The 26,691-nt window shown below is 37.6% G+C and overlaps 1 protein-coding gene across 1 annotated transcript in view; it reads left to right on the top strand.

Moving 5' to 3' along the window:
* Positions 1-26,691, top strand: part of LOC136766530 (janus kinase and microtubule-interacting protein 1) — a 64,400-nt gene that overhangs the window by 35,619 nt on the left and 2,090 nt on the right. Inside the window, exons 4-19 of the mRNA XM_066720051.1 lie at positions 1,629-1,838; positions 2,403-2,522; positions 5,562-5,708; positions 7,731-7,877; positions 9,022-9,081; positions 14,499-14,627; positions 14,856-14,984; positions 15,432-15,515; positions 17,063-17,125; positions 17,615-17,713; positions 19,219-19,320; positions 19,795-19,848; positions 20,072-20,137; positions 21,367-21,435; positions 23,008-23,085; positions 24,109-24,312. Coding sequence (XP_066576148.1) covers positions 1,629-1,838; positions 2,403-2,522; positions 5,562-5,708; positions 7,731-7,877; positions 9,022-9,081; positions 14,499-14,627; positions 14,856-14,984; positions 15,432-15,515; positions 17,063-17,125; positions 17,615-17,713; positions 19,219-19,320; positions 19,795-19,848; positions 20,072-20,137; positions 21,367-21,435; positions 23,008-23,085; positions 24,109-24,312 — 1,761 coding nt within the window. The remainder of the gene's footprint in view (positions 1-1,628; positions 1,839-2,402; positions 2,523-5,561; positions 5,709-7,730; positions 7,878-9,021; positions 9,082-14,498; positions 14,628-14,855; positions 14,985-15,431; positions 15,516-17,062; positions 17,126-17,614; positions 17,714-19,218; positions 19,321-19,794; positions 19,849-20,071; positions 20,138-21,366; positions 21,436-23,007; positions 23,086-24,108; positions 24,313-26,691) is intronic.

The following is a 26,691-nucleotide window of genomic DNA, read 5'->3' as shown; positions in this document are numbered from 1 at the left end:
TTTATTCCTGTCCCACAGCTTTGGGACATTTAACAAACCTTTTTTGCTTCTAGTGGCCTACTGCAGGGATTTTTTTCCTCTGCAAATATGAAACCTATTACTCTAAATTCCTGAACTAAAATGTTTGCAATGTGTCATGCGCCAGCAAAGCACATTTGTTACGAACATATTGTTCACCAGTAAGATTGATCGAATCGAATAACCTGAAGAGGGATTTGTCTTAAAGGATCCAGGTGAAGGATATGCACAGGTTTTTGGAAAATAAGTGGATTTGCCTAAATGGAGTCCTGTGTCATGGGTTTGCAAGGTTTCCCTTCATGGACAGGAAACGGAGCAGCTTTGTTACTCAAAATAGAGAGAGAACAGTGTGACCAGGACTGAAAGCCAAGTGAAGGAATATTTACAGCTTTGCACATTCACCTGGAGTAGCAAATCCACTCTTAAATACCAATGTAAAATAAGTCTGGCAAATTATAGCTTAATTACAATAGTTAAATAAAAGCCTACAGGAAGCACAAAGCGAATCCGTTGGAATACAATTTTGTAGACTTTGTACCCGATTTTAAATTTGGAGGTAAGTGGTTTGGGTTCCCCTCCTACTTTACTCTGTACAACCTTTGATACTAAGATTGTTCTGATGCTGTAGCTTTTATTGGAGTTTTAACTACAATAAGACTGTTTTGTTGGCCAGCTCTCTAGACATGTTGTTGACGGAGGGCTACTTCTGTAACCCCAACATTGTGAAACGGTGCTTAGTTTATAAGCTGTGGGCTAATGAAAGGAAGTGTGCCAAATTGCACATGGGAATTCAAGTTTTGAATAACACTCCAAAACAGACACTGATAAGCATAATGGAGTAACACATTCATTGCAAAAGCCAATCTGCAAGTTTATCACTGATTTGGCTTTTGTAACTTATGCATTTATTTTTAAATTTGATCAATTATCAGTGATTTTAGATTATCCAAAATTCCCTCTACTGAACCACATTCACATTCCCGGAGTATATTCATAGGATTCCAATTTTCTGCCTTTTAATTAAACTGATGGTTACTTTTTGGTTTGTGGTTTTAACATCTAAATCTTTGTGTCAAACACACATTCTGCAAGTTCAAATTTAGAATGTCAGCTTTTTCTACTGTGAAATATGACTAGTGGGTTATAAACTTCACTATTTAATCTAACAAAATGGGAGACCGTAGCAGCAATAAACTTTGAAGTATGCAAGCCATTTATTTAAATCGCAGATTCTATAAACAAAGTTAAACTCACCTCTGTAAAAATGCTATACATTTTTAATACTGTAAAATTCAAAGCCTGTGTTTTTGTTTTTTTGTTTCTCCTCTCAGTGCTGCCTTTTATCTTGCATTCATTAATGTCAGTATTCCTTCTTTAGGCACATTCTCTATATACTGATGCTGTTCAGATCACTGTTCCGCTCTTCCTAAAATTAATGTAATTGTACTTCACCTTTTGCATGATGCTAAACCAAAAATCTAACCAGACACTTCATTATTTTTCCTAGCTCTATTCCCTGCTTTGTAAACCCTGTCTCGGGGTTCTGATCTTCTTGCAGTGCATGCGACTTCGGTCTTCCATTTTCATCCGTTGCCCCCTTTGTTCTGCAGATGGACGAGATCAAAGGCAAAGATCGTGTGGTCCTGGCCCTGGAGAAGGAGCTCGGGGTCCAGGCCGGCTATGCCCAGAAGCTGTTGCTGCAGAAGGAGGCCCTGGATGAGCAGCTGGTGCAGGTGAAGGAGGCAGAACGGCATCATGGGAGCCCCAAGAGGGAGCTCCCCCCCACGCTGGGGGACACCACAGACTTCCTCTTGAGCCAGGTGAGCGCTGGGGCACCCCCAGCCAAACAGCCTCTTCATTACTGCAGCTGCTGTTTTTCTCGAATACCTGCTTTCCAATAAACCAGCACATTAACTTGTATGCCCTTTGCTATCTCAATAACCAAAAGCCTGATACAATTGTGCATGGTGTAATTTTTCTGGAAATTGTATGAGGCCCATGTTTGACCTTGGAGTGTCCTTTTAGTGTAGTTTGGGGCTTGATGGGCTTGGAGATGCGGTGTTATAATGGGGGCTGTAAAAGTGCAGTCAGTCCTATTCCCTCGTTAAAAGAAAATGCTTTTTTTATGGTTCAATTTGCTGCATTTAAAAAAAAATATTCACATGACTAATGAATACATTTTACAAAAGGCAAATATTCCCACCAGTGGAGATGACCAAAATGCAATGAACATGAGTAACACATCATTTTGTGCCGGAGTTTCATGGCAGATGAGAAATGGATTACTAAACCATTGCTATCATGCTATCCATTGTATGGGGATTTTGGACGGAGCCCAGTACATCGCTGGTATCCTGACGCGGTTTCTGTACCTGCCTGTGTAGGAGCAGCAGCTGGACGAGAGGGATGTACGGCGCTTCCAGCTGAAGATCGCTGAGCTCAACGCTGTGATCCGCAAGCTGGAGGACAGGAACACACTGCTGGCAGACGAGAGGAACGAGCTGGTGAGTGAGTGGACCTGCGGGCCTGGACCCGTGAGGAGAGCTGCACAAAACACTTGATCTGAACAGTGTAGTTAAACTAGTGCTGTGAGGACCCAGGGAGAGACTTTGGACCTTCATTATGTATTGGTGGATTTTACATACAGCTGTAGTTTAGTAGTGTTCACACCCTGCATTTTAATTTGATCTTCAGTGATTCATATAGTTGAATAAATCTTTAAACTATACACCTTTACCTGGATATAACAGTAAAGCAAAAATGGTTTTGAAAGTTGAAATGGAAAGCAGAGCACATTTACAGCAATTGAAAACTTTCACTCTGACCTTCATTGCATAAGTCTTCTGTGCAAGTCTTGGTAAAATGTCAGTTTTAAAATGGATGATTACTATACCTTTTTGCTTAATCTTAACTTTTACAAAATCCCATCTCCAAAAGGTTTTAAAGCTATTTAACAGTTCAATACTTAACAATCGATGTATATAATTTTAAAGTTCTGAGATTTTGTGAATTTAGCATTTTCCTAATCATTACGTGAGACCAAATGAATGTAGATGCAACCTAGCCCAAATGGTTGCATTTTTAGTGTTTATAACCCATGTTAATGAATATTTTAAGTAAAATAAGGGTTTTAATTAAATATTTAACCATTGTAGATATTTATTTCCTGCATTCACGGTTAGTGCTAACAAAAATGCTTTGGCCTCCGGCTTTTCCAGTATTAATAGTCCACAAATCAGGTTTGATGTAATAAGCAATTATAGGTGAAACAATATATTTTTTGCTTAGCATTGATTCAGCCAAGAAAAAATTGATTTACAACTGATTGAACCAAATTATAGAACATCTTCCACTGGTTCCACTTTCTTCCATTTGATTTTGTTAATTGATTGCATTATTAAACTTAAAGAATCATTGGGCATATACACTCACCTAAAGGATTATTAGGAACACCTGTTCAATTTCTCATTTAATGCAATTATCTAACCAACCAATCACATGGCAGTTGCTTCAATGCATTTAGGGCTGTGGTCCTGGTCAAGACAATCTCCTGAACTCCAAACTGAATGTCTGAATGGGAAAGAAAGGTGATTTAAGCAATTTTGAGCGTGGCATGGTTGTTGGTGCCAGACGGGCCGGTCTGAGTATTTCACAATCTGCTCAGTTACTGGGATTTTCACGCACAACCATTTCTAGGGTTTACAAAGAATGGTGTGAAAAGGGAAAAACATCCAGTATGCGGCAGTCCTATGGGCGAAAATGCCTTGTTGATGCTAGAGGTCAGAGGAGAATGGGCCGACTGATTCAAGCTGATCGAAGAGCAACTTTGACTGAAATAACCACTCGTTACAACCGAGGTATGCAGCAAAGCATTTGTGAAGCCACAACACGTACAACCTTGAGACGGATGGGCTACAACAGCAGAAGACCCCACCGGGTACCACTCATCTCCACTACAAATAGGAAAAAGAGGCTACAATTTGCACAAGCTCACCAAAATTGGACAGTTGAAGACTGGAAAAATGTTGCCTGGTCTGATGAGTCTCGATTTCTGTTGAGACATTCAGATGGTAGAGTCAGAATTTGGCGTAAACAGAATGAGAACATTGATCCATCATGCCTTGTTACCACTGTGCAGGCTGGTGGTGGTGGTGTAATGGTGTGGGGGATGTTTTCTTGGCACACTTTAGGCCCCTTAGTGCCAATTGGGCATCGTTTAAATGCCACAGCCTACCTGAGCATTGTTTCTGACCATGTCCATCCCTTTATGACCACCATGTACCCATCCTCTGATGGCTACTTCCAGCAGGATAATGCACCATGTCACAAAGGTCGAATCATTTCAAATTGGTTTCTTGAACATGACAATGAGTTCACTGTACTAAACTGGCCCCCACAGTCACCAGATCTCAACCCAATAGAGCATCTTTGGGATGTGGTGGAACGGGAGCTTCGTGCCCTGGATGTGCATCCCACAAATCTCCATCAACTGCAAGGTGCTATCCTATCAATATGGGCCAACATTTCTAAAGAATGCTTTCAGCACCTTGTTGAATCAATGCCACGTAGAATTAAGGCAGTTCTGAAGGCGAAAGGGGGTCAAACACAGTATTAGTATGGTGTTCCTAATAATCCTTTAGGTGAGTGTATGATGGATCTTCAAAGGCGAACACATGAGTTTTTCATATTGAGCTTGTGATGAACTTTTAAAGTGTATATACATTTAAAACCATCCAACTCTCCCTTGCCATTACACAATTGCTACTACAGATCTAGCATTTTAACACGTGAGAAGTGTTGGGGGAAAAAAAATCTGTCTAGCCTATGGTGAATGTATGCAATTTTAGGCATTGCCTTCAGGATACATGCTATGGATTATTTTCTCTTTAATGATCTATGCAGCAGCAGGGTAAATCTCTACTTGTTCTCAGCTTTTCTGGCCTCACTCAAGTTGACAGGGGCAGGGGCTGTGTTTTGATAATATGGCTCCCTGGTATAGTGAGCGACAGAGAGCACGCTGGCTGTTTAATTAGATCGGAAGAGTCATTGATTTGAGGCCTGTCTGGAGATCCAGAGATTTAGACGGCCTGGCTGGTCGATGTGAAAAATGCAGCTATGAATACAGCAGCGCTTTTGAAATGGATTAACGATTGATCCGTCGGCATAAGCCATCACTTATCACTTGTTACTCACCTGAAGAATATTAAACAGTCCTGAGAAATAAAGTTCCACAGTTGTCTGTGCTTTAAATTTTAGCCAATTTGCAGAGCATAATCCAAAAAGAAATCAAAACACATTTTCACTTGTTTTTAGTTAATAACCTGGGGAACACTGCAGAAGTACAGCTGGATAAATCTAGATTTGTCCATCAATCCACATGCTAACACTTGTTCTCTTTTAGTGGCTCAATTTATTTTATTTTTTTGCATTTGAATGGGCAGTGTTATTACTGTAAACAAAACCTAAACACTGGGATACCAGAATAAGTTTACAAAGATATGCAAGAACTCTTGTACTATGACTCTGAACCCAATGTGTTTTAGCTGAAACGAGTCCGGGAGGCGGAGAGCCAGATGAAGCCCCTATTTGAGAAGAACAAGAGGATGTCCAAGAAGAACGAGGACCTCTTGCAGTCCTTGCAGCGCATGGAGGAGAAGCTGAAGAACCTGACGAGGGAGTATGCAGAGATGGTGAGTCCGTGAATCTTCAGCAGCACAGCACTGAGGGGTGACTGCCTTCTGTCCATTGGATAACCCTTTAAAGGCATTAAAAGGCCTTTTAATAACCCTCCCCCAAAGTAGAGCAGGAGAAGTGAGTGTTTAATCATGTGGGTCCTTTTCATGTTTTATATACAGTGTCCGTAACATGAAACCTGCCTTGATGTATAACCAGTAAAAGTAGGTTTGCTTTTAAAAGTGCAAGAATTATTTTGTCAATTGAATTGCAAATTTCCAGTAGTATGTGAAAATGGGCAAATTTGCTGAAAGAAGCGAATTATAAAGTAATTCATGTAGTAATTCAATTACATTTTCATTAAATATACACTGCCGTTCAAAAGTGTGGGGTCACTTAGGAATGTCCATGATTTCAAAAGAAAATCACATTTTCTATCCATTAAAATAACCTCAAATTGATCAGAAAGTGTAGTCATTTTTAATGTTGTAAATAGCTATTGTAGCTGATTTGTAATGGAATATCTACATAGGCGTGCAGAGGCCAATTATCAGCAACCATCAGTCCCGTTTTCCAATGGCACGTTGTGCTTGCTAATCCTAGTTTATCATTTTAAACGGCTAATTGATCATTAGAAAACCCTTTTGCAATTGTTAGCACAGCTGAAAACTGTTGTGCTAATTAAAGCAGCAATAAATCTGGCCTTTAGACGAGTTGAGTATCTGGAGCATCAGCAGTTCGGTTGGGTTCGATTTATAGGCTCAAAATGGCCAGAAACAACTTTCTTCTGATTCTGAAAAGCCATATCTCAGACTGGCCAATAAAAATAAGATGGGCAAAAGAACACAGACACTGGACAGGAAGATTGGAAAACGGATTAATCTAAGTTTGAGGTGTTCGGATCGCAAAGAAGGACATTCGTGAGACGCAGACCAATGAAAAGATGCTGGAGGAGTGCTTGACGCCATCTGTCAAGCATGGTGGAGGCGATGTGATGGTCTGGGGGTGCTTTGGTGGTGGTAAAGTGGGAGATTTGTACAGGGTAAAAGGGATCTTGAGGAAGGAAGGGTATCGCTCCATTTTGCAACGCCATGCCGGAGCCAGTTTCCTCCTACAACAGGACAATGACCCAAAGCACAGCTCCAAACTATGCAAGAACTATTTAGGGAAGAAGCAGTCAGCTGGTATTCGGTCTAAAATGGAGTGGGCAGCGCAGTCACCGGATCTCAACCCTATTGAGCTGTTGTGGGAGCAGCTTGACCGTATGGTACGTAAGAAGTGCCCATCAAGCCAATCCAACTTGTGGGAGGTGCTTCAGGAAGCATGGGGTGAAATCTCTAGAACTAGAATGACAAAGGTCTGCAAGGCTGAAATTGCTGCAAATGGAGGATTCTTTGACGAAGGCAAAGTTTGAAGGACACAATTATTTCACTTATAAATCATTATTTCTAACCTTGTCAGTGTTTTTCATGGAAAACAAGGACATTTCTAAGTGACCCCAAACAGTAGTGTATACTATAACAATTTACTTTATATTTGTCTTAATTTCTTAATATTTCATCATAATACCATTGATTTAAATTAAACCTAAAACCATATTCTACACGTGGTTGCAGTTTGGGGGTTATTCAGTATGAAATCCTGCTGAAGGAGATGCTTTCTCTTCTCTAGAGTATTAAAATACGCCTGCATCCATATTATATTATTGCTGATATTTGAAAGGTGCAATTTTTTTATTTTATTTTCCCCTAACCAGTTTTTTTTTTTCAAAGAACCAGGCTGTTGTTGTTTTGGCATGTATAAGGGAAGTCTTAATGATCACTAGATGATCGAAAGGAAAAATAGGACCTCTTGTGGAAGGTTTTAGGAAATTCAAGTGTGAAATTGTTGAAAATGAAAGGCTGTTCAGTGTTTAAACTGATTAGAAAGGTTTCAAAATTTGAAAAGTAAATTCAGTTAAATGGTCATGTGCTAGCAGATATCCTCCTCCACATGTTCTACATATTTATAAGCAACAACAACCTCCTCTCCTGTTCTAGAAGGAAAAAATCCATTCCCAGACTCAGACTGTTCTGAAGAGACCCAGTTCCCTCAACGATCTTAGTCACACACATGAAGAACAGGAGATAGAGTTCCTCAAGCTACAAGTGGCGGAGCAACAAAGCATGATTGACGACTTGACATTGGTAAGCAAACATGAGCTCAACCCGGCTGCAGCACCCGCCTCTGTAGCCCTCAGTCTGATAATTGGCCTTGCATCCTGTGGGAGGAGGTCCGTGGCCACCAGCAGGGCGGCTTTTTCTAGCCTTGGATACCAGTGTTGCTTGATAAACAGCCTGTATAATTTCTTCAGAATGCTGAAAAATGCTGTTGTTACTGACATTTTATGTACATGAATGCAAAGTCCTGGTCTTGATGCTGTTTTTCTTAAATGTTTTAAAGAATAGTCAATAGTATGCTTGCATGTTATTCTTTTGGATATGTTTGCATAAAGGTTGAACTTAATATAGATTTAAGTCTTGGTTGAAGGTTAGAAAGGGAAGCAGCATGTCTAAAGGCAGAGGAAGGTACTTCTGTAATTGTAATGCTTCAGATGGTGCTCCTGACTGCTTTAAAGAATCTCAAGAAATTGTGAGGAAGTGTGCATGCAAATTACTTTGGCACAGCTCAAGCATATGTACATTACAGTAGACTCTTCCCTAAGCATTTTTCTCATTTAAGTAGTCTTCAAGGAGTCAGTTGTAACCAGTTACACTTCAGAAAACCCATTAAATGTAAAATATGCAGTGGCCAATTACTGGCTCCGAAAGACCTTCATCAGGGCAATTTGGAGTTTTAATAATGTGCTTTTTACTTTTGGTGCATTTCATTTGTACTGATGTATGCTTTCAGCCTTGGTACCCTGCACCTCATTACCCTTTGATTAGGCAATCTAAGCAGAAACCACACTTTGGAAAACATGCAGGAAATGCAGCACATTATTAATGAAATGTGGGATATACAGCCAGTCACACCCTTGTGCGCTGTCATCCCTCAAACTGATTAGAGTTACGCAGAATAATGGTTTCAGTAAGAAGCATACATTTTACCTACTAGATAAGGCAACAGACATTAATCCAAATACTATTGATTTTGTTTACTGTTGCATTGTGGTGTGGGTTTTGATCGTTATAATAACATGAATATAGGTTTTGATTATATTGATACTGTTAAATCGGTGTTTGTCCTGTTTTTTTTTTTTTTTTTTTTTTTTAATCGCAAGTTCAACTGTGATTTGTCATAATTCACAATCCAGCTAATACATGTTTCAATGCATTTTACCCTTTGTAGGAACGAGACCGATTGAGAATATCTAAAAAAAACAAAAGGAAAAGCATCAAGCTCCCAAAGGTAAGAATGATGGAAATGTACTTACTGACGCATTCATACTAAATCCACTGTCTGTTAGACAGATTTAAATGCATTCAAACAAAATGTAAAGACTTTTGTAAACAATTCAAAACTCTTGCCTAGGCAATATAGAATTGACTGCTGTCTTAAGCTCCTTTTGTAAATGTCATGGTATTGAAAAGCAGTGCTTTTACTTGAAGGAAAAAGCTAAACTAATTTAGGGCTACCTTAATTTCCAGCAGTCAGGCCCTCCTTCAGTGGATGTTGGTTAGCAAATGTTTTGTTTTCTATTAATGACCATTCATATACATGCATGGTGGGTGGTTGTAGGAACCCATTATGCCTTGTAATAGTATGTTAGGATGCTGCAGGTGGATTGTACTGGATTGTGAGCTAACTGAATAATGTAACCGGTAGCAACATATAGCAAATGTAGTCTTTTAGACATTTATAAATCTTCCTATAAAAAAACAATAAGATACCATAAATGGTTTGTGCTGAATGTTGTAACCCATTGGTTGGTTGCGGGCAATCGGCTGCATCTCATCCCCACATAATACTACTATGAAACAATATCTAATGCAGCCCATGTTTCACAGTTGTACATGATTCAGATTTCTCGGATAGTTTTGATTTACTTGGTTATATAAATAATCGCAGTGCTCCTTCAATGTGCTGTCAATCTAAAATGAATGTCCTGTTTGTTGCATAAATATGAAGTGTCTGGATCGTAGTGATTTCTTTGTTTTTTGCTATCAGTGATGGTACCAAAAGTGCTGTAGAAATGCTGGGTGCCTGGATTGCTACTGATTTAAAATGGGACCAATTAATTGTCTTTTAGGTGTTGCCTGTCTTCCTGCTTATACAGCTAAGTACTTTCAGCAAGTCTACATTTTATGGATGTTTGCTACACACATTAAAAGCTAAAAACTTAAATGTTCCTTATTTGAGGAAGAGAACATAGGCCCAAGTAAAGAACCTCTAAAGTGAAACAATTTTCCCTGCTGCCTATGTGAGCAGCTGTAGTGCTCAGATGGACTGAATAAATCTATCTTCTTATCCAAGGTGATCATGCTTTTCTATACATTTTAAAGCATTTGCAAATCCATGAGTTTGGTTTCTGAGAATCCTTTTTCGCAACTTGGGGCAAAAGAATTTCAAAAGTGGAAAGGGTTTCGGAATTGGTCTAAATTTAACCAAACCAATTTACATTTTTATTTTATTATAAATATTGAATGTATATGATTTAAGTAACTCCTAACCACTGTTTTGGTGTTGACTTTCTACCCTGATTCATATAAAGAGAACCTCTGTGAAATTAGTTTGATTCACTGAGGTCAAACCTGACCTTTGCAGCAGCATTTTTTTTTTTTTTTTTTTTTTTTGTAAACATTCAGTAATCACTGTCCTAGATGTTCAGATGGTAATTTGTTTCCATTTTTTTCCACATACTAATAGGTCACTATTTAACAAACGTGTCTTAGTCTACATAATTGGAAGATTAAATTATGGTTTCTATGACACTGGATTATAGCAGAGATGTAACACCACCCCAGCCTCACTGAGAGAGGCTGCCCGAGCTGTTGGTGATTTTAAAGGTTTATTTTTTTTTCTAAAGTCTCATTTCAGGTTTTAATAAACTTGCCTTTAAGTGTTCATATTCAAATAGTGTATTAGTTTTTTAAATATAAATGCAATAAGATCATTTAATTATTCAAACTTTAGAAATGACATTGCAAGCATCTTATCTTGGCCATTTTAAAAATCATGCTGTAGGTTAACAAAATTGAAGACTGAAAATTGGGACTTTGATGGAGCTGTATTGAAAGGAATACGCTTTGCAATTCTACCATTGTTAAATCTTTAATTTTAGAAATCCACGATTTTAGCTTTCAAAATGAGACTTGGAATCAACTGGTACTTATTTAGTTGGCTTTGGGGAATAAGTGCCTGTTCAGGTTTTCACCACAGTGGGGATGCTGTAGTTTTGCTCCGTCAGTGTAGTCTCTTAGCAACTGTCTGCTTTCTTGCCAGGATGCAGGTCTGCCTCTAATTGTACTCAAGGGTGTGGTAGGGCTGATTCCTGCTGTTAGGAACCTGTTTTGCACAGCAGAAACATTACATTTTATTCCTTCTCTGAGCACACGCACTCGGCTGGTGAAGTGATTTAAAATCTGTTCTGATAAACTGTCCTTGATAATTAACTAAACAAAAAACACTATGTTTAATCAATGTAATTTCCCCCCAGTTCCTCTGAGATTTTTAACACAATAATTGTACTTTCAATGCATGTTATGTACAACACTCATAAAATACTCAGACCTACTTTACTAAAATATTACACAGGATATTGGTGATTTAAAATAAATGCATTTCTCTGTGTAGTAAATGTAATTTTCTATTTTAAATACATTTAAAGTACATGTATCTATTTTTAAACCGATGTATCTACATAGTGATTATGTGCTTTTCTAATACAAATGTACTTTAATGTATTTAAATCTGTCAATTTTTAAAATGCAGCAAACCTGTACTTTTTTTTTTTCCCAAATGTAGCTTTTGAAATAGTTGTATAGATGTGTACATTTTTTTAGTTTGTATGACCATATAGTGTAGTCAATATATTTAACTCATTCAGCCTTGTTAATCATTGTTCCATTGGTATACTACATAATGAATTTGAAACGTGTGCAGTTCAGTAAATATCGTAGCCCAACAAGAAGCAAATGAGACGTGCCCGTTGGTACAGTGTGACGCAGCTCCATTTTATCTGCATCGAGATCCAGTGACACTGAAATCTACAGCAGTTAAGTTTGCAAGAAGCCATTGTATTTGGTGTTAAATTTGTACTGTAAGTTTTTCAATATGCATGTACACAGTCCTGTTAAGCGTTCACTATCCTCATTACAAGGAATACGGGGCTCAAATAAAGGCAACGGCTGCTAAAGTGGTACAATTTGGTTTTAATATCACACTAAAGCTAGGATTCAAAGAAAGCTAAAGGGGTTATCAAGATGCTTGAACCTAGGTAGGTGTGCAGATTACTTGTATATCCAAACCCATATAAAGTGTTACATTTAATTCCGTAATGTCTTATGGAAGCATTATAAACATCAGTATAAATTATTTGTTTTCTTCTAGATAGTGGCATTTCTTCAACAATCGTAAATGTATGTCCTTCTAGGTAATGGCAATCATGTCATTGTAATCTCCCACAGTCTGTTAGCAATGTTATTTAAGCCTGTATTCATGAGTGGTTAAAAACGATGGGTATTTGTTGTGAAATGCAGTAATGTAGGTGTTGCCAGGTTTGCACAGCCCTCCCAACAGCATCACGTTGGGGAAATGGGGTGCTGGGGAATAGGGAGGTGAATACGGAGACAACTATGACAGGTCTATAGAAGAGATGCGCACAGAAGGGGTGGAGCATAGACTCAAGGAGTCGGCTTTATCATATGCACATCCCTGCATTTTGAAGAGCTTCACATATCAAGCCTGTCAGTCTTCTTGGTTGTTTCAAGATCACGCCTGACTTGAAGAAAACAATTGGTTTTAATTTGTGCTTTTAACAGCATCTTGAGACTTCATTCCCCCTCCCAATTAATTGATGCTTTCAGTTCTATTGCTCTAATTTAGACTGTTGGATGACATTTTACAAATACGTGGATTCTTCTTAATGTATTAGAAATATAAATCTTTAATAGCAAACTTCTAACAAATGTGTACTGATGCCATTATTTTGTTGGCATCAAGGACTCTGTGAAAAGGACTGAATCAAGGATACCAGTTTTCCCTTAAAACGTGACAATGGAGTATTTGCTGCTTATCTTGTATTTCTCGTCATTCATCTGTTTGTGTGCTCTCGTTTGCTTATACTTTTCTGGCTGTCAAGAAATGACCTATAAACATGAAGGTAAGATTTCATTAGTATTTGGAAAAACATTTAAAATTCGGTGAGTAATTTTGGGTTTTAAATAGCATTTTAGATTTATTTTAGTCTCTCCAATTCCTGTGAAATGGAATCCTCCTGGTTTGTACAGTATATATGAACATTTCTAAACCTGCAGTTTTATATTTAAGTTTTACCTACACTTGTGATTTTTATTCTTGTTTATCCCTTACCTAATGTTACGGTAATTAATTTTGTTATTGGCGAATTCAAATAAGAACATAAGTTTACAAATGAATCCATTAGAGCTTCGTTGTCTCTCAGTGGTAGGCTAATTGGTTTCTGAGAGAAGCAAACCAGTAGTACATTGAGTACTAAATAGTAAAAACATTAAGTTGATTGTAATTCCTCTTCTACAGTATTCCATGAATTGGCCATTGTAAAGATGGCAGTGTATGTAGATCCACTGTACTTATGAGACCGTCTGTCAAGTGTGGTATAAATGGTTCTCCTCTCATCACACTTTAAGGTACATTTTTTCATCCATAACTTCTGAATAGATTAGTTGTTTTGAAGCCAATTATTGCGAGTCCTGGTAATAAAGACAGGTTTGTTCAATTTTTTAAACCTTAATTTGGAACTTTCTGGCATTAAGTCTCCTGTAAATTTGTATTGATATTGGGTATAATCAATAATTCAGTTCTTGCATTATGATAAGGGTCATGTATGAATGATTTGCTTAATGTTTTGCTTAGTTTAGGATACCTTCATTCTTTTAGAAATTACTTTTAATCTACAGTTTTAAGAATCGGATCCTCAACAAATGTCACGAAAGCAGGACATCCTAGTATTTGTTTTGTATATACGTTTGGCAAGTCCAAAGATGTATTCATAAGTAGCCTAAAAACACACAAATCTTAAATAAGGTCTCTCTTAAATTGAAATGTTTTTAACAATGTACTGCTTGCATAATTAATCCTAATGTTGCTGGTCCTTTTTTAGACTGATCACTGAGTGCAACCACAGTTACTTTTGTTGTTAAGGGAGATTTTTTTTTTTTTTTTAGTCTGGTAAATAGGTGACCTAGCAACAAAACACAGTGGACTCCTAATGTAGAATATCCTGTTCAAAGACCAATCACAAAAGTGAGAGCTGTTCACCCTGAATGGAAATGTTTTAAATTCTTGGGGAGTGAGTTGGGGTGTTAAGACTACCAAATGCATAATAACTTATGTGAAAATCCTGTTGAAGGACTTGTGCAAGCTCTGCACCAACGGAAGTAGATTTTTTTTATTTTTTTATATCTAATATATATCTATCGCTTAGTACTATTCACTTATCAATTGGTAGTGAATTTTGTGCTGTATTGGCCTATTCATATGAAACAATCAGATGTGTGTATATATATTTTTTTATATATGAATTGTGTTTTAAGGAGCCAACAATACAACTTGTAGTATGTGTTTAGTGGGAATCGGACAATTTTCAGTGTAATGTAATTATTAATTTCCATTATGTTTGTTTTCAGAGGCATGTTGTGGAGACATATTTTGGATTTGATGAAGAGTCCATCGATTCGGAGACTTCCTCTATAACATCCTACAACACAGACCGCACCGACAGGACGCCAGCTACTCCTGAAGAAGACTTGGAAGAAGTAAGTGATTCCTCCTGTAAATGTGCTCATGTTTTCTTGTGATGGAGTTTCAATTCTTGAGACATTGCTTATTTTGTTTTCTACATGTGTGTGTAAATGAAGTGAACACAATTTGCTATAGAGGCGAAGTAATTCCTGACCCAAAATCGAAATCTGCCACATTGGCAAGACTCTAAAAGTGTCCCAGCGGTGCGTGTTTCTCAGTGTGGTGATGTGGCTTCTTCCCAGGGCATTTCCCGAGAGGAGTCGGAGCTGCGCTTCAGGCAGCTGACGCGGGAGTACCAGGCTCTGCAGAGGGCCTACGCGCTGCTACAGGAGCAGGTTGGAGGGACTCTGGATGCAGAGCGAGAGGCCCGGGTAAGCGTGAGGGACAGGAGGTCCATGCAAATTGCTACACCAGTAAAGTTGTAATTTTTACAAGATACAATTAACTGCATCGCAACCCCCAAACACCCCTGTATAGTCAACAATATCCCCAGTCTTCACATAACATCCTGCAGTACAGGCCTGTAAATGTCACCTTGGGTACTTTTAGAATTGTTGTGGTAACTTTCCATTTATTTTACACCTGCTGTACAGAAAGCTTTTATCTTGAACTCATGGAAGACTTTCAATTACATTATTTTCAATAGGGGGTCCTGCTGTAATGCATGTCTGCACATGTAATGGTTATGTACCGCTTTGTGCTTTTATGAATCAATTTTGCCATGTGTGCTATGCATTTCCCTTCTTTCTACTTTGGGGAAAAGGTGTCTAATCCTTCATTTGTGCAAAGAGAAGCTAATTGGCTCACTGTGTTTACAGACTCGGGAGCAGCTGCAGGCAGATCTAATAAGATGCCAGGGAAAAATTGAGGATCTTGAGAAATCTCTTGCCGAGAGGGGGCAGGTAAAAGGATCTGACAATAAACTGCTGGCTAGGATTTCCATTGCCTTGTTCTGCACTATCCTTACTGCTGTTAGCTTTGCTTTTTATTTTCTGGACATCTTCCATCATCCCACTAAGTGATAGTGATATCACTCTTGTTTGCCCTTCCATTTTACAGAATGAAACGTTTTTTTCGGTCCTTTTAATTTTTATTTTTATCAGTTTAAACATTGCTTAAACTTTATCAATCTAAAGAAATTAAGCTGGTCTTACCTGTGTTCTTTAAAGAACAAAGCAACATCATGTCTATGGTTTATGCTGCTGATTTTGTAACGTGTATTTTAATGTATTTCACAAATTAGGTGAACTATGCTGTACACACTACCAATGTAGTACTTAAAGAAACCCATTTTAATCTTGTGTTCAACTGTCATAGTAGTTTTTATTCAGTACTTTATTGTAAGGTGAACAATAAATCTCTACAGATTTTTTTTTTAAATTTGTTGCAGGATAATAGGCGTAATGGGATTGGCAAATTGTCAAACACTAATTGCCCAACCATTTAAAGGCCTTTCACATCTAGGTCATTTGAAGAGAATAATTCCCTTCCCTAGAGGTCATTAAATACCCATGTTTTGCTGCTTTTGGCAGGTGTGAAATTTCAAAATATTAGTTTCATATTAAAGGAGTGTAAGACTCTCCTGAAAAGGTGTGCCAGTGTGAAAGCAACTGTTAACATTCACAAGGCACCTGCAACTGAACTGACTGGTGTTGCAATCTATGGTGTTTTCAATTTTCATAGATTTTAACTTCTGAATATGATGTCTGTATTGACAAATATTTACGATTTTAACTTTCCAAATTCCAGGTGTTTTTCTTGTTAGCTTTTACCTGTATAGTATCTCTAGCATTTTATATTTTGAGATCCACAAAAAGCTACAAAGTTAACACAATTCAAAGCAGATTCATATTTCTAAAAGTAATGGGGGAAAAAAAGTCAATTAAATGTGTACTCGCATTGTTCTGTACTTCCCATTTTACTTCTGTGAAATAAACCATCTGAGCTCTGTATTTGTATCACATTGATCTGTCATTTTGTCATTTGCACCCAATGGTGTGGCTTTGGTCTTGTCTGTTCTGTGTTCATTTTTCAGTTTGTGTGCATTTGACTTTTCCTTGTTTCTTGCTTATGGGGTGCAGGAAGTCTTTCATGCATGTTTTGTGATTATGCAAGTTCTTCATGCGGTGGTCTGCTTGTAGTTGGGAGGGGGTTTCCTATGCAATTGCATTTCAGTCCAATAAAAGTTACAATGCCATTTATTTTGTTTTCTTATATTCTATCACTTGTTTTTGTGTTTATTGACATTCCCAACAATCATCAATGCATGCATTGTGCTTAAGCACTAAATCTGCATTGGTGGGGATCGGGAGTCAAATTTCCTGACCAATTTTATGCTCAGTTTGAGCTGCTGTTACTGGTTTAAGTGTCCAGTCTGCATGATCATTCTCGCCGGAAGCTTTTGCCTTGGCTGAAATTCTAATGACCACTTCTTGCATTTTGAACACAGGACTCCAAATGGGTGGAGGAAAAACAATACCTCATCAGAACCAACCAGGAGCTCTTAGAGAAGGTACAAATACCCAGACTGGCTCAACACAAACAGGGTTTAAATTTAAATAAAGGGTCTTTATTCCTATGCAAGTGAATTGGATTTGTATTTACAAACGGCAGATGCATGCATGCATGCATACACAGTTCAGTTTGTATTGTAGTCCAGATAACTCGCCTCATTTTCAGGACTTTATTTTTAATAAAAAAATTAAAAAAAAATGGGTTTCCCCAACATGACATTTTCTGTGTGAAAGTGCTGCAGGGTCATTTGGTATTCAATGCATCTGAGCTTTGAACTACCTTATTATTGTTCAGTCAGACCAATGTATCACTCTTTAAGCTGCTGCTGAGTTAAGTGTATTTTATGCAATGCTGTAATCCCTGAGGACCACATTTTAGAAATACCTGGTGTCTGCTCAACTGTGACAATGTTAACATCTTTAAGTGAAGTCACTACACTCTCCTCCACACAATTTTACATGTTTTATATTTCTTAAATCCTTTTCAGATCTCCAGACTGGAGCTGAATGAGAGCCGTCTTAAGACTGAAATGCAGGATGCGAAGGATCAGAATGAACTATTAGAGTTCAGAGTTCTAGAGCTTGAAGTAAGAGACTCAATCTCGAAACTGTCTGCTGGAGGAGAAATTGTTTATGAGTCAAAACGCAGAGCGTACATTCAATAAGACATGGATGTATGTAAGGTTTAGGGGTACATGTGACTACCTTTTCCTATGTTCGGTTTTGTTTTAATTGGTGTATGTTTTGCACTGCCTTAATGTGCTTGTTATCCATTTTAATCCTGTGATAATGTAAAAGTACTATTTTTTTTTTTAAAGAAAGATGTAAATTATATACTGTACGTTTCCTTTAATAAAAAATGTTTTATGAATCAATGTAACCACATCACCATTCATTTTAAATTCCCTTCCCTGCATTGTTTTCATTGTATATGCAAACAATGAAATGCATGTCTGTATCATGAACTCCAATACGTACCAGAAATAAGGTTTCTGTATTCGGCAAATTTAGTGATAAATGGTATGATTTTAATTTCTGCAGCAGGTCATTGTTATTGAAGTTTGTATTTGTTTATGATTTGTTTGGTACAGTATAAGTGGATTTCACAATACCAAGTTTTTCATTTTATGTAATAAGATTTTATATTAAGCTTTAGTTGAACATGAATATGCTTACCATCACATACCTAGTGAATGTCCTTCTAAATGCCAATTCTACTTTCCATGTTCAGAATTGAGGTTATAATGACCTGTAAATAATATATACAACATTTGACCTAGAAAGAATTTCTTCCTCTACCATGGGAGTAAACTGAAAATGAGGCTGCTCATAGACCAATTAATGTCTTTATAGATGCAATTCATGCAAGTCATCCTAGCCATGCAGATCCCCACATTTTTCTTTTCTAAACCCACTATAATTTGCAACCTTTTTTCATTTCACACATTTTACTCCATTCAGTTGGTTTGCCACCCATCCCCTTGGTTCACTTGGTTAATTTCAACAGATCCCTCGCATGTTTTTAAAGTCATGTAAGTACCTCCTAGATCTATTTACATATTCATGTTACGCTTATTATCTTACCCCCCCACCTAAAACATCAACTCCATACGACTGTTTTGGTTCCTGGCTCGCAATACTTCCCTTGTGATTCAGTTTAAAGATGCATCCTCTTCAGGACCTGTTTACTATTCAGTTATTTAGTTATGTTTTAAGCTAATCCTTTTCAAAGAGGTTTCAATAGTTCAATTGTGTTCCATTCACACTGCATTTCTCCAAAGTAATATAGCATCCCTGTCATAAATGATGGGGTGGGGAAAGTCTTACCTTCTGTAGATCTGTAATGCAAAGGAAGTCCTTTTTGGAGTCTGGGGGGACGTGGGTCACGGGTACCGATAGGCATCTTGTTCGGAAGTCATTGGGCTTTTCCTCGCGTTCGCATCCTTTTCCTTTATTTCCCCAAACCATTAAAGTTTGTTGGTGACGGCATAAAAACTTCACGTTAGCATAAGCAATTGAGCTTAAGCAGTGCATTTTCCATTTTACAATTTTCAATAAGCAGTACGTTCATTTGTACATATTTTGTTCACAGGAACGGGAGCGCAGGTCTCCAGCATTTAATCTCCATATAGGGGCCTTTTCTGAAAACAGTGGCAGTGCCCTACAGCTACACTGCCATCAGGAGGGCATCAAGGTAGGACTGCTGCTCTGATCTGGCAGCCTGCCCGGCCTACCCCACCACACCCTGACTTCATAGTTATTTAAGTGAATTCTGCATGTGTGTGTTCAGTACCTGCAACCTAAAAGTAGACCCTGCTTTATCCTTTTTTTTTCTTTTATGGGTTTTAAATCCCAACATTGTTCCTTCTGTAAGGGAAACTTATACTAATTAAATGCCAGGTTCACTATATCATTTTACCCCCACTCTGTTGAATGCTGTTAAAGAAGTGGTCAACTATGGAAAATATAATTGTTGGCAAGTTTAAGTTGCTGCAACATTTAGGGGAGTTTTACACTCTTCAGACCCACACTTGCCTTTATATATACATGTGTATTTGTGTGTACATATGGATGTAAATAAAGGATGCACTTACCGACTTTCCTTTTTCATATATGTAACAATCGCATATAAATCAAAGTGACAGGAAGCTTATTTATTTCTTTTTAGGATGTTGTCATTCCTGAGCTAATGAAGAAACTTGATATACTTGGAGATAATGGTGTAAGTCTTTCCTCTTCCATAATTCCATAATAAACCTACCTTCTATATAGTAAAAATGACATGGTAAAATGTTTTAGAAGCACATATTTAAAGCACTTTACTAAATGTCTTAAGTCTTAATTTGACGCTGTTCATTTCTGTTTTGAGAAACCCGTTTCTCGGTGATCAAATCCATACATTTGTTCCTATGGAGGAGTAACGTGGTCACTTCACTCTTTTCCAGAACCTCAGGAATGAAGAACAGGTTGCTGTGATCCAGGCAGGGACAGTCCTGTCTCTTTGTGAAAAGGTACACTTTCACTTTGACCTGCCCCACCCATTCATTCTCCCATTTCTTTGTATTCCTTTTTGTGTGCAATAAAGATGATTTAACCCACGTTATGTTTAATTCATTTTTCTTTGTTCATTTTGTTCATTTCTTGCATTGCACTAAAAAATAAATTGCAAATTCACATTTCACTTCATTCGTGCCATGTTTCTCTTTACATTTTGTAAGACCACAAATGTTGCTCAAAACAAAAAGGTCATCCATGTCTTTGCTCGCATTAAATCCTTATTTAAGTTACTTTACTGACATCTGGTGGCAGGAGGGATGAAAACATCAAAAGCTCTCTGTAGTTGTCTTGTTTCAGACCATTTATCCATTAGAGCATTTAACTGTTGCTCAGAATTATAGGTGCTTTTTATAAAAACCTCTATTGAAATTGTATCTTTCAACCTCTGGAATTTGTAGAAGTAGATAACCCAAATCCCAGAGTTGAATATGACCCGTTTTTCCCAGATTAAAGCTTCAGGATTTAGAAATTCAAATCGCAGGACTGTTGCCTTGTCCTGGATATCTGCAATGAGCTGAACATTGCAGCACTACATTTTACAATGTGTACAACTAAATCCAACATATGGCCCTACAGTTTCTTACTCCAATCCACATTTTCTTGTGTTTTTTTTTTTTTCTTATTTGCATTTCCCCCCTCAACAAACTGGTATAACTATATGGAGCTTTGGTGAATGTGAACATTTTCAAATATACATACTGTAAAATAAACCCAGCCATTTTGGTGATTTAATTACATCTTGTATAATCAGTTTTAGCTGAGGAAGGAATTGTGCAGAAAAGTATAGTTTGCATACTTTTTTATAATCCTTGCATTGGTTTAATTTCTCAGGACTCGCATTGTAACAGTACAATTAATACAAGTGAAAGGTCACTTTTTTTTTTTTTTTTTTTCTATATCATACCAACCAAGAAGAATGAACACCAGTCAAAGTAGTGTTTTAGCTAGTGTGCTCTTATCCTACACAAGATTGGGCCCAGAACAAGCTGCCTTGTAATGAGATATTTGCAGTATGAACCTCCTTATTTGTGAAGAAAAAGGGTTAACGCACCCTTCCAAGAAATGGGGGGGGGGGGGGGGGGAGTTTTCTGTGATGCTGTCCAATCTTCCCTTTTATTTTTAAATCTTACCTGGCTGGACTACTATGATCTGTTTTGTTTTTGCCATGTCTGTTCTTATACAGTGGTTAAAACAAATTGACAGCACTGAAGCTGCTCTCACTCAGAAGATGATCGATCTGGAGAATGAGAAGGTAAGTCACAGGAATGAACCAATAGCCTCCCATCCATTTCATTCACAAAGGCCCAGCTGGGTGTGATTGTTGTCATGTGACATTTGTCTCCAAGAGTCATTAATCAATCAACCATGCTTAATAAAATATACCTATTACTGATAAGTGTGATCTAGTTTACATCATACTCTGACCCATTTTGTTTAATATGAAAGTATTTCAAATATAGGAGTTGTAGTGATGGAGTAATTTTATCTTTGTGTGAGCCTTATGAAGCAGAACAATTTAATGGTTTGTGAAAGAATGGAGCATCTCCGTAGGTAACATGTCTGGGCATCATGCTGTTCTGTACATTTATTTTTATTCCTGAATAACTGTTATGCTCATCTGTTTCTATTGATTTCCCTCTTAATTTTCTGACATAACAGGTTTCACTAGAACATTGAGATTTGTTCCTTTCGACTAATCTTTTAAGTGTCCCAATTAAACCATTACTAAATTTCATAAAACCACAAATTTTGAAATTCAGATATACTATACTATACTATACTATACCCAGCTATTTCTGATCTGAAAATGCTTTGCAGCAATCTGCTTGCTTTAATTACATCGCTACTGTGGCAGTGTTTATCAAACTACACTGTCTTCTAATAAATGTATTTCAGTTTCATGATTTACCCATGGTGGGTTGATAAAATCACTGATCACTTGAGAGTGTACTGTCACTCAGTTCATGTCACTAGAGTACAATAGATGTCTTGGATTGTCATAAAACTGGTGGGACGATTTCTCCATAAAGGATTTGCCTGAAATGTGTGGATCTGATGGTGAAGGCAAGAATGAACCTTCTGCTTTTGGATTCGATTAGTTTAATTTTCATGGATCAGGCTTTGAGTTATTTTCATCCAGCTGCTTTGATCTGTTTTTCCAACTCTTCAAGGAGGCTTTAACTGAACTGGCTTATTTTTAGTGAGCTTGATGATTAAGTGGTTCTCTTACACAAAATGTTTATCGTTTGCTGATGGAAATCCAATGGGATCTTTTGGAATCCATGCCATGACTTCCGAAGGACAAAACAGAGCAGGCACAAACTAGCTGTAAATGGTCATGCAGTTGACTATGTAATCCATGGGTACAGGGTTCCTGTGGGGATAATTGCACAGTTCCACTAATTATGAGTGCACTTATTTTCTTTTCCTCAAGAAATATTAGTGAAATTTATTTTGTCATGCATTCTAGCTATTTATAAATGCTTTCTAATGAATATTGATCAAGCCAAAAATACTTTTCATTCATAAAGCGCTGTACTGCATTTGCTCAGAGGTTTCAAACTGTGGTTTCAAATATAACAATATTATGATTTCCTATTTCAATCACTCACTCATGCCTGTACCCTCAGATCAATATGAGTGTTTGTGCATGTTTTTGCACATTACTATGGTCTCTTGTCCTGGCAAAGTCCTATTTCTTCGCAAAGTACACTTCCTCACCACAAGGTTGCTCAGATTTGCTTTTTCGTTTGACCCCATGCAGAAGCCCTCTGATCAGTAGATTAAGTAGAGTAAAGTGTATTTTACTCATGCTTTCTGCCAGGATCTGTTCAGTAAACAGAAGGGCTACCTGGAGGAGGAACTGGATTACAGGAAACAAGGTCTGGACCAGGCATATATGGTATGGAAGTCAAGTTCATAACCTATTATATATATTTCTTGTTGGGCCTTATTTCTTAATTCAGATATTTAGTTACCCCTTTGTTTTATTTTTGAGTTCTGTGGGAAGACCACCAACTCCGAAGCTGCTAAAATGTGTGGTATTGTAAATGTTAAGGGAAAGACACGCTTTCTGAGGATGTATGCCCATATTTTCTCCACATAAAACATTATGTCAATGTGTTGAATAAATTGATATGAATATTGATATTGTATAAATGTACTGTTTGTTGGGTTTTTTGTTTTACATAAGATTCATGTTTGAATCGGTGAGCTAATTATATTACTGGGATACTGCATCTTTTACATCAATGTCATTCCAAGAACGGCTGATAATGCCAATAATGGCAATTTATAAGACTGATAAAGTGTCTGAATAAAAGCTGAGGGGACACTTTCTGTAAGGCGTTCAAATTTGCATCAAGGTATTAATTGAGCACTAACCCTATTTTCTGTGAATGATTATGCTAACTTTCAGTCATAAGCAAAAAATTAACATTGTGAACAGACTGTGTCTTGTTACCAGTGGCAACAATGGCAGTGGGAGAGACTAAAGTTGACAGAACAGTTTAGGCTTTTTACAGTGTTTACAGTGTCTGGTGAAGAAGACTAAAAGCATTTTTTGTTTCTTAATTCCGCCATCAAAATGACTACACAAGGACTTGATCCGCAAAATCATAAGTAATATCAGCTTTGTCTTTATTTTTCACTATTTTTTTTCTTTTCAACATTCACGGTCTCAAATGTAGATTAAATGTTCAATATCTAAAGAAACAACCTGTCGGCCAGAAACATACTAAGTGCAGTCTAATCTTGTTTCACTGTTAGTTATTTTTCATTGACATTTTCACTTTTTTTCCTTTCTTTTAGTGCACTGTTTTTTGTGTGAATGCAATCGGTATGATGGTGCCGATCAACTCATAGTTTTTCATTTATTTTTTTGTGTTGCCATTTGAACGTTTCTATGTAATCTAAATTATCCCAGAAAATCCAGGAGTTGGAGGCCACACTGTATAATGCTCTGCAGCAAGACCCAGGCCACAGAGTGGGTGAATCTTTGACAGAGAGGCAAAAGGAGGAGCTGAGAATAGCGGTGGAAAAACTGAGGAGGCAGATTCTGAGGCAGAGCCGAGAGTTTGACAGTCAGATCTTGCAGGAGCGCACGGAGCTTTTGCAACAGGCACAGCAGGTAAGACCTCAGGAGTGTGAATAAAAGATGCAGTATCCCCGTTAAATGTTGAAGTATTTGAGTATGGACTTCATTTAGCTGGATTTTTCTTGGCATCTGTTACCACTTGTACTTTGAAATCAGTTTGCTGTGGTTTCCTTTGATTGGAACAATACTATTACTTTGATAAGAATTATCCTATGCTGATTTCATACAGGATTTATCCACAGAATATTTGATTTTGGCAATTATGTGCAAAGAGGAAAACATTTTGCATACACTCATTCCATAAAAATGCTGTTGCTATTTTAGATTACACATTTAAATGTACTGTCTTTATAGATTTGTTTGTCTTTAAGTAAACTAACATGATAAAACAATGGAGATTGTTGTCCAAGGTAAACACATTTCTCTGTTTCTGTACTAAGGTTGTTAGTAGCTTTGTGTAGCACTTCAGTCAAGCCTGTTCCTGTCTCAACCAGGCACTTGTGCAATCCCTTCCCGCCCTATTGTTTGTCACTCCAAGCCCCGGTATTTAAAATGATGCTGTAGATCACATACTTACCTTTAAGACTGATCTCCTACAATTATTTCCCGTTAATACTTGGAGGAAGAGAATGCCACTGAAACAGGAGCTTGCATAGTGTAGTCAAGTCAAGAGGTGATGTTAAAACTATGTTGTGCAGAGTTCAGAGTCTGTGCAAAATGACCTGTGCAGCACAGACTAACAAGCATACAGTGCTGAGAACAAGGTAAATGGGAACTAATCAGATTAATTTAAACCTTTCGAATGCTACATAGTGTATACGTAATGGAGGAAAAAAAGCACTTGAGGGGGTTATTTTGCTTTCCCCCAGCATATTGTGTTGTACTTGTCGCATGAACGTAAGCTGCTTGTAGTCTGTACAGTATTTAACAGACTTGATCCTTCAGGCTTTGTTTACTGTTGTAAATGTTAAAGACATGTCCGGTTACTTATCAGTACCTACACACTGGTCTTGATTTGTTGTCGGCACAAAACTGCATAGTAATTGCAGACAACTGTAAAGGTTCAGTTCTGTGCTCGGAAGAAGGCAATTATTTATTTTACTAGCATTCTGCACAGCTTTGAAGTTAGTTCATGGAATTGGGTGGGTTTAAAGTGAGGGGAGGGCTGTTCCACATGTAAAATAGAAACTGTCAAATCATAAAAATGTCAAGAGGGTTCACAACTTAATTGCTGTTATATAAAACTGAAACCATGCCAGATTAATGGTCAATAACCTGGAAATCCTATTAGGGTATAAAGTCAGCTACTGTCAAAACATTACATTACTTAATTGGTCTAAATTGGCATAAAACAGATGGCCATTAATGCAAGAGATCTCAATTTGGGAATAACTGATCTCAAAGGTAAATCAGAAACGCAGTTATAATACATCTGATGCAGATCTTTATAGGCAAAGCCAAACATCTTTCTGTGGTATGGCCTAATGCATCATTTCTTGATATCCAAGGTAGTTTAATCTATAAACCAAAGCTGTCTACTTCTTAAACAACACAGCATTAAGAATTTGAAGTCAGATTTTGGGTTTGCTGGGGATTTCTAATGGCTTGTTAAATATGTGGACCATTATGGTATATTGCAATTGTTGTCAATTTTAGTCTGGCACACAGTACCCTAGTGATCCGCAGTACTACAGTATCTTGAATGCCCACCACTCTTTATAAGGGAAACCTTGACATTTCCAGTAAGCAGAAAATGCAACCAGTTAGGAAGGGATTGTGAGACATTCAGTGGTACGGCTGTATTCCCTGGAGCCCTCCTAATCTAGGGCGCTGCACTGGCGCTCCACCATGCGTCTTCACTGAGGCGATCCAGGGCATCCATAGATCATTTTGAACCCAATCGTAATGACAACACTGCAGATAGTAATTTCTGTTTGTGACTTACGATTTGTCTTTTAGCCTGAAGGGCAACGGCATATCACAAGTTACACAAACAGCAACCCTTGTGTTAAACTGCTATACATATAATCTAAAATATGTTAAAAATGGCGTGGTTTAAAAATAAAGCTGACAGACGGAAAATACTGTGTACCTTCCCTTTAATGAAACTGGGGTCTATGCCATACAGTGCTTTACGCTATTGATTAATCTCTTAATATTTCACTTAAACTAATTTTATGGGACACGAGTGCTACAACCCTTGCCACATTTCAGCTGCCAGTGTTTTTCACACAAAGCATATGAATACATTACACCACAATACGGATACAAATATGGATCAGAACACAACGGATACAAATACAATAAAATACTGATACAATACGAATACAACCCTTGTTTCATGTCAGGATCCATCCAACATATACATTATATCCCATGTTTACTTTTTGAAATTCTGAGCACCACACAGTT

This window comes from Amia ocellicauda, chromosome 13 (assembly GCF_036373705.1).
Source record: "Amia ocellicauda isolate fAmiCal2 chromosome 13, fAmiCal2.hap1, whole genome shotgun sequence".
Classification (NCBI taxonomy): Eukaryota; Metazoa; Chordata; class Actinopteri; order Amiiformes; family Amiidae; genus Amia; species Amia ocellicauda.
The sequence above is the reverse complement of the archived record's forward strand: the minus strand, read 5'-3'. Positions and strand labels throughout refer to the sequence as shown.